The sequence below is a fragment of the Bombina bombina genome, chromosome 6, assembly GCF_027579735.1.
Source record: "Bombina bombina isolate aBomBom1 chromosome 6, aBomBom1.pri, whole genome shotgun sequence".
In the NCBI taxonomy this organism is placed as follows: Eukaryota; Metazoa; Chordata; class Amphibia; order Anura; family Bombinatoridae; genus Bombina; species Bombina bombina.
The window spans coordinates 725,710,546-725,723,103 of NC_069504.1; the positions used below are offsets into that span (position 1 = coordinate 725,710,546).

At 38.8% G+C, this 12,558-nt stretch overlaps 1 protein-coding gene across 1 annotated transcript in view; it reads left to right on the forward strand.

Annotated features, from left to right (window-relative positions):
* The first annotated feature begins 1,735 nt into the window (after positions 1–1,735).
* Positions 1,736–12,558, forward strand: part of ATG4D (autophagy related 4D cysteine peptidase) — a 108,849-nt gene continuing 98,026 nt past the window's right edge. Inside the window, 4 exon segments of the mRNA XM_053717927.1 lie at positions 1,736–1,853; positions 7,365–7,691; positions 11,055–11,102; positions 11,105–11,134. Of these exon segments, the coding sequence (XP_053573902.1) occupies positions 7,496–7,691; positions 11,055–11,102; positions 11,105–11,134 (274 nt within the window). The 5' untranslated portion in view covers positions 1,736–1,853; positions 7,365–7,495.

The window sequence follows — 12,558 nt, forward strand, 5'->3', positions numbered from 1 at the left end:
TTCATTGCTATCCTTTGCTGAAAGGTTTATCCAGTGGCGTCACTAGGGGGGTGCGGGCCGCACCTGGGTGACACCCTCCAGGGGGTGACACCAAAAAAAAAAGGTTTTTTTTTTTTTTTTTTTTAATTTTATTGAAATTCAAAGAAATACAATTTTGAGATGCATAGATTATTTTATTAGAGGCTGGCATTTGTGAACATTAGTGGGACTGGGGAAGTTGTAGACACACAATTTTTTTGCCCTTAAGCCAGTGCTCGCAATTTCAACAAATAGTTTTCCCGGCTGCTTTTGCTTGTTTGTACTTTGCTCCTCCCCTCCCATTTCACTATGAATGTTGTGGGTGTGCCATGGGGCTTGCAAAGTTGCGCTGAGCTAGCCTAAACCTGCCTGCCTATCTGTGCTCACAGCTCAGTGACAGCGGCCCAGGGCTGTGCACTGACAGACTTGGAACAGAGTCAGAGAGCAGAATTTTCATAGTTTGCGAGCCTAAACCTTTTCTTCAGTGATTTATTTTAGAGGTGCTCTGTTTATCTTTCTATTTGAGTTCTGCTGAGCCCAGGGAGCAACTCTAGGGCATGAGCTTCATAATTAATGCAGAGAAGTTTACATATTTGTATGTGTGTGTCTGAGTTTTGTGTGTCTCAGTGTTTTTGTGTGTGTGTTTTTGTGTGGTGTGTCTGAGTGTGTTTCCGAGTGTTTGTGTGTGCATCTGAGTATGTTTTTAGAGTGTCCTGAGTGTTTGTATGGATGTTTGCCTGTGTTTTTGTGTGTGTCTGCTCTTCTGGGGGGGGGGGTGACACCATGACTTACCGCACCGGGTGACACCACCCTAGTGACGCCACTCGGGTTTATCTAGGCAAATTCAGAGCAGAAGAGAACCTATTCCTAGCCTGTTGATTGGTGGCTGCATATAAATCTCGATGTGATTGGCTTACTCATGAGTTCAGTTAGAAACCATTAGTGCATTGCTGCTCCTTCAACAAAATGATACCAAGAGAATGAAACAAATTAGATATAGAAGTAATTACAAAGTTGTTTAAAATGTATTCTCTATCTGGAATCATGAAAAAAAAAATTGGGTTTCATGTTCATTTAATGTCTATGGGTATTCCATTTTTGTCATTCACTCTTGTAATACCTTTTAGTATTTTCCCACGAAGTGCATAAAAAAATGCTCAGGGAATAAGAAACCCACTTCCACAAATAAAGAAACCAATGTGTATTTATAATAACCCACTTCCACATTATAACATGTTATATGAAATGAAACTTGTACAAAGAATAGAAACATGCTTGGAAAAAAAAAAGGAAATGAAATGATGTATTCAAGCTTATCATTTTGTTCAGAACCATCAGATCATATACTTGAATACCTTTTTCATAGGTGTAACTATTGCTCAATTGTTATAATTACTAGCCTTGTAGGTAAAACAACTACAAAAACATTTTTGACAAAATAAGAAAAAAAAAAACGGCCACATAACAAATAATCAGTTATCATTGTTCGGTACTTTACTTGTATAGATTTGGAAAAGTCTGATTAAAAGGTAGCAATTTTTTTTTTAATAAAGCTCATATACAATATCTGTTTGTAAGATTTAAACAATGACACAACACAATACAGGTTATCGAAAAAAAACTGCCAATCACAACATGGTTTACCGTGAAACGCTGCCAACCCAATCTTTAAATCCGATAGGATGGCATCACTATGTTCTTCTGCGTCACGGTTAACAGGAAGTGTTGCTCTCAGGATACCTCTGTGGTGGGTGTGATACCGGAACTGGAGCGAGAAGGCATCGGACGATCTTAGAACCTTGGGCTTCCTGTGTGATTTCTATTTGAAGGATGAGGTGGGATTGTTGTGATGATTCGGATTGTTAACCAATGAAACGCATGGAAGGGAGTGTTGAAGTGCCTGCCGACTGAGCAATAGTTTGGGGATTTAGGTGCATAGTAAAAAGAAAATGTGTTGGTGTTAATCTGTTGTCGTATAGGAAATCTGTCTGGGGCTCTGTCCACGGTAAAATTATAATGCAAAATATACAATTACACCCACCTGGCAAGTGTAGCAAAGAAAGTTTAGCCTATTAGGACGCCCTTATAAATATAAAAAGAAAAACATTGTAAGAAACAATAAAGCAAAGGGGTCAGTATATAAAAAATTAAACCTTAGGGGATTCAGATATAGCATGCAAGTTTAAGCTACTTTTCCATTTATTTGTATTAATTAATTTTGCTTCATTCTCTTCGGGTATTCCTGAAAAGGTTAACTAGGTAGGCTAAGGGAATGACAATGCACTCTGAGAGCTAGCTGCTAATTGGTGGTTGGCACCAATATACCCCCTTGTAATTGTCTCACCCAGTGTTTTTGCTAGCTCCCAGTATAGGGCATTTAGCGCTGCAGAATCTGTTGGCGCTCTACAAATAACCAATAATAATAATTGCAGCTCCTAAAAAGGATACCAAGAGAATCAAGCACATTTGGTAATATAAGTAATTGAAAAGTTGTTTAAAATTGCCTGCTGTATCTAAATCATGAAAGGAAAAGTTAGGGTTTTATGTCCCTTTAATAATAAATAACTTCCATGTTTAAAAAAAATAATAATAATTGGTAATGCCCTATAATTAACATTCTATCATGATGATTAATTCATAATGAACTGATTTAACCTCATAATTAAAGGGAAAGTAAACACCTTGTCATTACAAGAGATTTCTGTTGTGTTACTGTAGAATAGCATTTCAGCCACATCTAAACATTTTTTAATGCGTTATTTGGAAGAGCCAATCTGGGCTTTACTCTGAAGACAGCAAGGCAAGCCATGGTCATAAAGTTAGTATAAAATGCATTATTTTGGTGTTGCTATTAGTTAAAGTCAATGTCAAGTTTGATGAATCAGTGTCCGGTTTTTAAAAATCCTATTAAAAACAGGGGCACTTTCATTAATCAAACTTGAAATTTCACTTGTTTTGTTAAAATACTTAAGGGACACTAAACCCAATTTTTTTTCTTTCGTGATTCAGATAGAGCATGCAATTTTAAGCAACTTTCTAATTTACTCCTATTATCAAATTTTCTTCGTTCTATTGCTATCTTTATTGCTATCTTTATTTGAAAAAGAAGGCATCTAAGTTTTTTTTTTGGTTTAGACCTCTGGACAGCACTTTTTATTGGTGGATGAATGTATCCACCAATCAGCAAGAACAACCCAGGTTGATCACCAAAAATGGGTCGACATCTAAACTTACATTCTTGCATTTCAAATAAAGATACCAAAGGAATAAAGACAATTTGATAATAGGAGTAAATTAGAAAGTTGCTTAAAATTTCATGCTCTATCTGAATCACGAAAGAAAAATATTGGGTTCAGTGTCCCTTTACATTTTAATCTTGAAAGCCGCTCTAGGGATTGCCCCTCCTGCCGCTCGTCACTTCATACGTCAGCAATGACAAATACGGCATTCTCCAATCACGGCTTCTCCCCCGAGGGGCCTCATTGCCTGAGGCAACACAGTGATTGGAGGAAACCGGATTCGTCATTTTTGACATATGAAGAGGCTTGCGATGGGGCAGGGAAAGCGCTGGAGCGGCTTTCAAGATTAAAAGGTAAGTATTTTAACAAAACAAGTGAAATGTAAAGTTTGATGAATGAAAGTGCCCCTGTTTTTAATAGGGTACTGATTCGTCAAACTTGACATTCACTTTAAAGCAAATTTGGGAGAATATATGTAGCAGGGTTAGCCTTGATACGTCAGCTTGGTTCATTTTATGTTTTGAGAATTAGAAAATTCTCAGTTTTCAAAGCTAAAGTCAAATGATAAGGGGGCAAAATAAATTATGAAAGAAGTACACTGCAACATTGTTTCATTGTGCAAAACTAAACGGGTATTTACTGTGAATCCAAAATTTTTATTTTATGATTTAGAAAGAGCATACAATTTCTAAAAAAAATTAAATTTTCTATTTTTTACTTAGTTCTTGTGGATTTCTTTGTTGAAGAGTGTAGGTAGGTAGTAGGGCTGCATGATTAATCACGGATGCGGTTTCAAACCGCGAGAGTATGCAATCTAAAAAAATAATCTCCAGATCGTCATGAAAACGGAGGCACCTATACAAGATAATATGGAACGACAACACTTGGAGTTTGGTGCACGTGTAAACAGGGACTTCTGCCTGATTCCCCCAATCACAATATAACACAAAGAATGTCCACAGCACCTTCTTTAGCCTTTACTTTATTATCAGTTTAAGGTACAGACACAAACAGCGACGTTTCGAGTGTCACCACTCTTAATCGTGCATGATTAAGAGTGGTGACACTCGAAATGTCGCTGTTTGTGTCTGTACCTTAAACAGATAATAAAGTAAAGGCTAAAGAAGGTGCTGTGGACATTCTTTGTGTTATATTATGAAAACTGAGGCAGAGAGGGAGGATGAGAGGCGGACTAGTGTGCGGCCGTGGGCGGACCTGAGAATGCCCAGGAAACGGCCATTTTGGAAGAGATTGAATAGTGTGTGGGAGTCATCTGGGAGTCTTGTGGGGGTGGTCAAGCGGTGGTGTGGTGGTGGGACAGCTCAAAGTTGTGAGCAATAAAGTGAATATTGTAAAAAAACTTTAAAGTGCCTTACTGATTTTTTTTTTTTATTATTATTTATTTATTTTTAACTTCTGTGACGCTTAACATTGAGTTTGATTACATATTACAATAATACAATATATTTTATTTATAAATGTTCATTAAGGGTTGCTTGTAGGATGTATTGTGAAGTGAATTGTAAAATATAATATATTCAACATAATGTTACCAAAATATATATAAATAATATCTACTACGTACTGCTCTATCTCTATCATCTATCTAGTAGATAGATGATAGAGGATGAATGATATATAGAGTTACTAGATAGATAGATGATACATGTACTATTATATTTATTTAATATATAATTTAGTTGAGTCAAGTGTAGATTCCCAGAAGATAGATCATCAATCATCAGTAGTAGTAGTACACAGTGGTGCAGTGCAAGTTGTTTTTTTTTTATTTTTTATATTTTTTCTCTAATTATAATTGTTAATTTTTATGCTCCAAGAGTGTATTGGACATTGAGAAACATGTGCAGTAAAATTCTCTAGCGTTAAATAAACATTTTATTGAAAAATTAAGTTGTTAATAAAATCGCAATCACAGTTTAAAAAAAAAAAAAAAATCACGACCCCCCCCCCATATCTCCCAGCCCTAGTAGGTAGTGTGCATGTGTCTGGGGCACTATAGTAGCAGTTTTGTAAGAATGCTTTTGAGTACTGTATGGCAGCAGTGTTTGCACAATGTATAACACTGTTAAAAAGCATTCTTGCAAAACAGCTGCTATATAGTGCTCCAGACAGATTCATGAACCGGTCTGTTTTTTAACCCCTTAATGACAACTGACGTACCAGGTACGTCATGCATTAACTAACAGTTAATGACAATAGACGTACCTGGTACGTCAGTTGTCTAAGAGAGTGCTGGAAGCGATCGCAATCACTTCCAGCAGCTCTCAGGGTATTGCAGTGATGCCTCCATATGGAGGCATCCTGCAATACCTTTTCAGAAGACTCCGATGCAGAGAGAGCCACTCTGTGGCCCTCTCTGCACCGGTAGCGATGGTGCCGGTTCGTTGGTGGGTGGGAGCATATCAGGGAGGCGCGTGCGCGCGCGATTAGCTGGCCACTGACACCAATGAGAAAGGAAGAGGGGGGAAAAATGTATTAAAAATAAATAAATATATAAGGATCTGGGAGGGGGAGGGGGTTGGGGTATTGTGGGGGGCTGCTACACTACAGAAAACAAAGCAAAAATTGCAAAAAATTGCAAAAAAAATGCTTGTTTTTGGGGCAAATTGGGTACTGGCAGACAGCTGCCAGTACCCAAGATGGCGGCAATTAGGTAGGGGAGAGGGTTAGAGAGCTGGGGGGGGGGGGATCATGGAGGTTGGGGCTAAGGCAGGGGTCCATCACAGCTAAAACATTTTATTTTTTTTTTATTAAAAAAAATAAAAACTCCTTTTATTTAGTACTGGCAGACTTTCTGCCAGTACTTAAGATGGCGGGGACAATTGTGGGATGGTGGAGGGAAGAGAACTGTTTGGGAGGGATCAGGGGGTGGGATGTGTCAGGTGGGAGGCTGATCTCTACCCTAAAGCTAAAATTAACCCTGCAAGCTCCCTACAACCTACCTAATTAACCCCTTCACTGCTGGGCATAATTTACGTGTGGTGTGCAGCAGCATTTAGTGGCCTTCTAATTACCAAAAAGCAATGCCAAAGCCATATAAGTCTGCTATTTCTGAACAAAGGGGATCCCAAAGAAGCATTTACAACCATTTGTGCCTTAATTGCAGAAGCTGTTTGTAAATAATTTCAGTGGGAAACCTAAAGTTTGTGACAAAATTTGTGAAAAAGTGAACTTTTTTTTTTATTTGATGACATTTGGCGGTGAAATGGTGGCATGAAATATACCAAAATGGGCCTAGATCAATACTTTGGGTTGTCTTCTAAAAAAAAATATATACATGTCAAGGGATATTCAGGTATTCCTGACAGATATCAGGGTTCCAATGTAACTAGCGCTAATTTTGAAAAAAAGTGGTTTGGAAATAGCAAAGTGCTACTTGTATTTATGGCCCTATAACTTGCAAAAAAAGTAAAGAACATGTAAACATTGGGTATTTCTAAACTCAGGACAAAATTTAGAAACTATTTAGCATGGGTGTTTTTTGGTGATTGTAGATGTGTAACAGATTTTGGGGGTCAAAGTTAGAAAAAGTGTGTTTTTTTCAATTTTTTCCTCATATTTTATATTTTTTTATAGGAAATTATAAGATATGATGAAAATAATGGTATCCTTAGAAAGTCCATTTAATGGCGAGAAAAACGGTATATAATATGTGTGGGTACAGTAAATGAGTAAGAGGGAAATTACAGCTAAACACAAACACAGCAGAAATGTAAAAATAGCCATTGTCATTAAGGGTAAGAAAATTGAAAAATGGTCCGGTCATTAAGGGGTTAACAAAGGATACTAAGAGAACAAAGTACATTTTATAGATGGAAATTGGAAGTTTTTTTTTTATTATTGTATGCTCTATGTGAATCATAATTTTTTTTATTTTTTTTTTAGTTACATGTCCCTTTAAGGAATAAAAAGGTATTAAAAGATTTGCACTCTGGTTCTCCTTTAATGTGAGTAGATAATGTTTTGAATACCATATCGTTTTTGCTACATACATTTGTTTTTGAGATAATATCATCCCTTTAATACCAACTTAAACCAAGAATATACAGCATACATTTGTAATCCTGATAATGTTTTTGACTTCAGTTGGGCAAACAGGACAGTTCTTTTAAATCCAAAGAGAGAGCGAACAGAAGATCTATGATTGAAGGACCACTCTCGTTTCATAGTGGGGCTCAAGTCCGCTTACCCCCTTCTCTGGTGCCCTCATCGATTAAATGAATTCTGTCTCTCCATCTGCTATACAATATGGGAGCCCAGAGAGGCTAAGGAAGAGAGATGACCTCAGTACCCTAAGCAAGCATCATGTGCAACCCAATATGGGCTACCAAGAAGCAACTGGAGAAGCAGAGGCAGATGAGGTGGATAAATTAAAGAGCAAATTGATGACTGCATGGAACAATGTAAAATATGGTAAGCATTGGTATTTATGTTTATACCACTTTAAGTTACAAAAATAAGTTTTAAATGAGTTTCACATTAATATAGCACTGTCTTTATTTAAAGAGAAGCAGATCAGTATTTCAGTCTCTCTGTTCAAATACATGTGAATTAATCAGTTTGTTAAAATCAGTGTTCTTCCCAGGACCTTTGTACTGACCACCCAGCTAAAATTTGATCCAGTATTAAGCTAACATTAGCTAATATTAAAAATGTTATTTTTTTTATTGCACAAATTATCATTTAATACTTTTATGTCAAAATTAAACTTTCAGGATTCAGATTTCCCTTTTGGCCTTGCTATGGTTTCTCAAATCTTTTTCAAAGGTTCTAGGGGTAAAATCTCAGTGAATAAGCGGCAGTACCTTGTCTGGACGACATCTTGGTTCAAGCGTCATCTTTTCAGGACTTGAGAAAGTTTTAGATACCAGGGTGTGCTTCTTAGGAACTTTATAGATTCTTTCTCTATGAAGTTTTTTTATTTACGGACGTCAAGTAATCCAATTTTCTTGATTCTTGCCTTTTCATGTCAGTTCTCTGTCCGTTCATCAGTGGCTTAGTGCATGGAAGTAACTGGTTTCATGGTGGCTTCCATGGATTTCATTCCTTTTACTTGGTTCCATCTGAGACCCCTACAGGAATATCTCTGGTTTCCCTAACGAGAGATTATTTCTCGTGATGGATTTCGCAAGACCTTCTGTCTTGGGGTCTGTGCTGCCTAAGGCCTTCTCGGTGATTGTGTCCTCAGTTGCCAGTCTTTTAGGCTGAGAAGCAGTTGCCTTGTTATCGTAGTAAGTAGCGCGTCAGTCTCATAATCTGAAGGTCATGAGTTGGGGCTTAACCTCATCTAGCTTTGGTCCGGTTTATCAGTTTTTTCCGCAAAGAAAACTTCTCCTCGGTGGCATTCGTCATCTTCCAGGGAGGAATCCGAGTTTGTTAGCAATGATGGAGATGTCCCTCTTTCTCCTTCAAGTAGGGGGTTCCGGAGTTGGATCTGATGGCGTTGCGTCAATACGCAAAGATCAAGAAATCCTCAATCTGTTCTAATAGATGTTTTGGCAGTTCCTTGGATCTTCCGTCTGACATACCTTTTTCCTCAGTTTGCTCTCCTTCCACGAGTCATTGCTCGTATTCATCAGAGAAAACATCTGATTCTTTTACGGATCTTGTGAAGATGTCATCTCTTCCTCTGAGGAAGTACCTTCTTTTTTGGGGTTTATTCCTACCTCCAAATCTGGTTTCTCTGAAGCTGACTGCTTGGAGACTGATCGTCTAGTCTTGGCTAGACGTAGTCTCTCCTTTTTTTTTTTTTTCTTTTTTTTTTTAAGAAAATAGCCTGCAGTAGTAGCTCAATGGTTAGTTTAACTACATAGCAAGCAGAAAGTTTGAGGTTTGAATCCAGCTTCAGTTTTCTTGTTGCTTAAATGAACATTCCAAAGTTGTTTTCTCTTTGAATCTATGCTTCAGGCTCGTCAGCCTGTTCTTGTAAGATTTACGATAAGGTATGGCGCAGATACCTTTTTTTTATTAGCGCGAATTGTAGACTTTTGGAACCGGGTGAGGGTTCCTCGCATTTTGTCCTTTCTTCAGGAGGGCCTGGAGAAAGGTTTTTCAGTCTGTACTTTGAAGGGTCAGATTTCTGCACTGTGTTTTTTTTCTCTTGCTCAAATGTCTGGCAGATCTGCCAGATGTTCTTTCTTTGGTTCAGATCTTGTTCAATATCAGGCTGGTGTTTTAATCCTGTTGCTCCTACATGGAGTCGTATCCTTGTTCTTTAAGTTTTGCAGCAGACTCAGTTTGAGCCTATGCATTTGGTTGATATTAAGTTGTTATTGTGGTAGCTTCTTTGTCTGCTCACGGAGTTTCTGATTTTTCGGCTCTGCAGTGTGATTCCCCTTTCCTTATTTTCCATGCAGTTAAGGTGGTCCTTCGTTCTATATTGGGATTTCTTCCCAAGGTGGTATAGGATCGCAACTTCAATCAAGAAATTGTTGTTCTTTCTTTTTGTCAGAATACTTCTTCTCAGAAAGATTGTCTGTTCCTCAACCTGGATGTCATGAATACCCAAATTTTATTTTTATCTACAAGTAAATAAAGATTTTCATCTCTGGAAAGTGTAAGGGTCAGACAGCCACTTCTACTTCTCTTTCCCTCTGATTAAGAAGTATGATTCGTTTTGCTTATGAGACTGCGGGACAGCAGCCTCCTGAGAGAATTATGGCTTATTCCACTAGGGCTGTCTCCTCTTCTTGGGCTTTCAAGAATGAAGCTTATGTGGAACAGATTTGCAAGGCGGCAACATGGTCCTCTTTGCATACTTTTTCCAAATTCTACAAATTTGATACTTTTGCTTCGGCTGAGGCCTCTTTTGGGAGAAAGGTTCTTCAAGTGGTGGTGCCTTCTGTTTAGATCCTGCTGCCTTGTTCTCCCTCCATGTTGATTCCCACTAGTAATTTGGAATGACGTCGTGGACTCTCCATGCCATTGGAAAGAAAACAAAATGTGTGCTTACCTGATAAATTTATTTCTTTCCGGGCATGGAAAGTCCACGACCCCACCCTCTTTTTAATTATAATTCGGCAGTTGTTTTGAGTAAACCTCCAGCACCTCTATACCCTTGTGTTCTCTTATTTTATCCATTTTCCTTTAGCTGAATGACTGGGGATTATGGGTAAGGGAAGTGACACTTAACAGCTCTGCTGGGGTGCACTTTGCCCTCCTCCTGCAGGCCAGGAGGTGAATATTCCACTAGTAATTGGAATGACGTTGTGGACTCTCCATGCCCGGAAAGAGAGAAATTTATTAGGTAAGCATTAATTTAGTTTTTTTCTGTTGGATCCCCCACACTTTGAATAAAGTCCACTTTTGATTCGCTGGAGTCTTGGATTATTTTATATTATTGTATGGTAAGCCTTCTCCGTTCGAAGTGTGTTGTGCTCTATCCTATTTTAAATGTGAATACTTCATAATGTCACCCGGCTGTCAAAATATATGCTTCTTTTAATTGGCTCATAAAGTGTGTTATAGCTGGCTCACAGTAGTACGATGCTGCTCCTTTAACAAAGATACCAAGGAGAATAGAGCTAATTTTATAATACTAGTACATTGGAAAGTTGTCAAAAAATGTATGCTGAAATTTAATCAACGTTTATTGACTAGAATTTCTTTGGCCTTGCTACTTGAAGGGAGAGCATTTCAGGGCTGACAGCTGCACTGCTTTCCTTGACATAGTGTGCAATTCCTGCATAACCAAATATCAGTACATACTAACTGCCATGTCTCTCGGATACAAACGTCTTCATGTTTTATACTCTCACTAAAAGTTTCTCTTCACAGGCTGGACAGTGAAAATTAAAACTACCTTCAGCAGATCACCACTGTGTCTGTTGGAGAACAATACCAGTTTAGATTTGAAGGTAATTGCTAATAAACTTACAATGTGGCTGTTCATTTTGCAACCAGTTCACTTTGTTATTAGTGTTTAGGGTGGTAGTTGGTAGTAATTTATTTCCTTCTTAATATAAGGAGAGTCCATGGTATCATTCCTTACTGTTGGAAAATACTGAACCTGAACCAGGAGGAGACAAAGGCACCCCAGTCAAAGGCTTAAATACCTCTCCCACTTCCCCCAGTCAGTCTTGCCTTTCGTCCCAGGAGATGACAGAGAAGTGTCAGAAGATTTCGGAGTAGTTCCTTAGGAAGGGTATCTGCCCTTCGATATGGGACTGGAGATTTAAGTAGTCTTGTCAGCCTCTCAGTGAGAACATTGACGAAAGTTAGAGTCTGGAGATGCAGGGAGAGTCTGAAAACCATCAGACTGCCGCTAACAGCTCCTAAGCAATCAGTGTTGACGAGTTTCACTGCCTGCTTGTTTCTCTCTCAAGTCCATGTCAGGAGCGATGCTACAAGACTGTTACACTTGAGAGGCTGTGTTTCTGTTCCACAGCATGGATTCTGGTAAGATTGTTTCAATTTTTACATACGTTGAAAACGCTAGAAGACAGGGTCACAGTGTGGGCTCCTTTTTATCTTTATAGAATCATGGGTTTATATCTCCTGAGGGGGATTATTGAACAGTGGGGATTAATCAAATGTGATGCTTTGATTTTATGCTACTTTATGTGTGAGATTTTATTGGGCTTATAGGCCGTTATTTGGCTTGGAACGCACAGGTTTTTATTTTCACTTTGAGTGCTGCGCAGCTTGTAGCTTGGCGCACTTTTTCTCATAGCAGGGGCAGTCCTGCCTTGGGCACCATGTGACTGGGAGTGGTCTCGTTTTCACTTCCTCTTTCCTGACCAAGCTGGGCTGTCGGAGAGACGCTATTTTTCTGCATTTGTCTGGGTCTAGGAGGTGGTGAGTGCCCCAGCCATTGGGAGTATAGAGGTGCCATTTTTTTGAGAAATAAAAATTGTTTATTTTCTGTGTCCTGCTGTTATTAGCTTAAGCTATGGAGGATTCTGAGATATTGGAGGGTACATCCTCTATTCCAAATAGTAATACCTGTTTCTATTGGGAGGGAAGGCCTTGGTATGCCTGCCCTCTCAACTATGTTCCACAGGTTAACCTCTTTAGTACCACTGAGCCGTCCACCTCTGAGGACTCGCTGTCCCGTGAGGTGCATACCAAACATTCATCTCCTTCTACACATGCAGCTTCCGCGTAGCACACTTAATCCTCCATCTGGAGGGGGCCTGTTACCATCAGATTTTACTGCGCAGTTAAAGACGGTGGTGTCTGAGGCCCTCAGTGCTTTACCTCGCCCTGCTTTAACGCAAGCGAAAGGTTAAACATAGCTCTCCTGCCCCGGGGTCATCATGTAATTTATTGGATTTCTCTG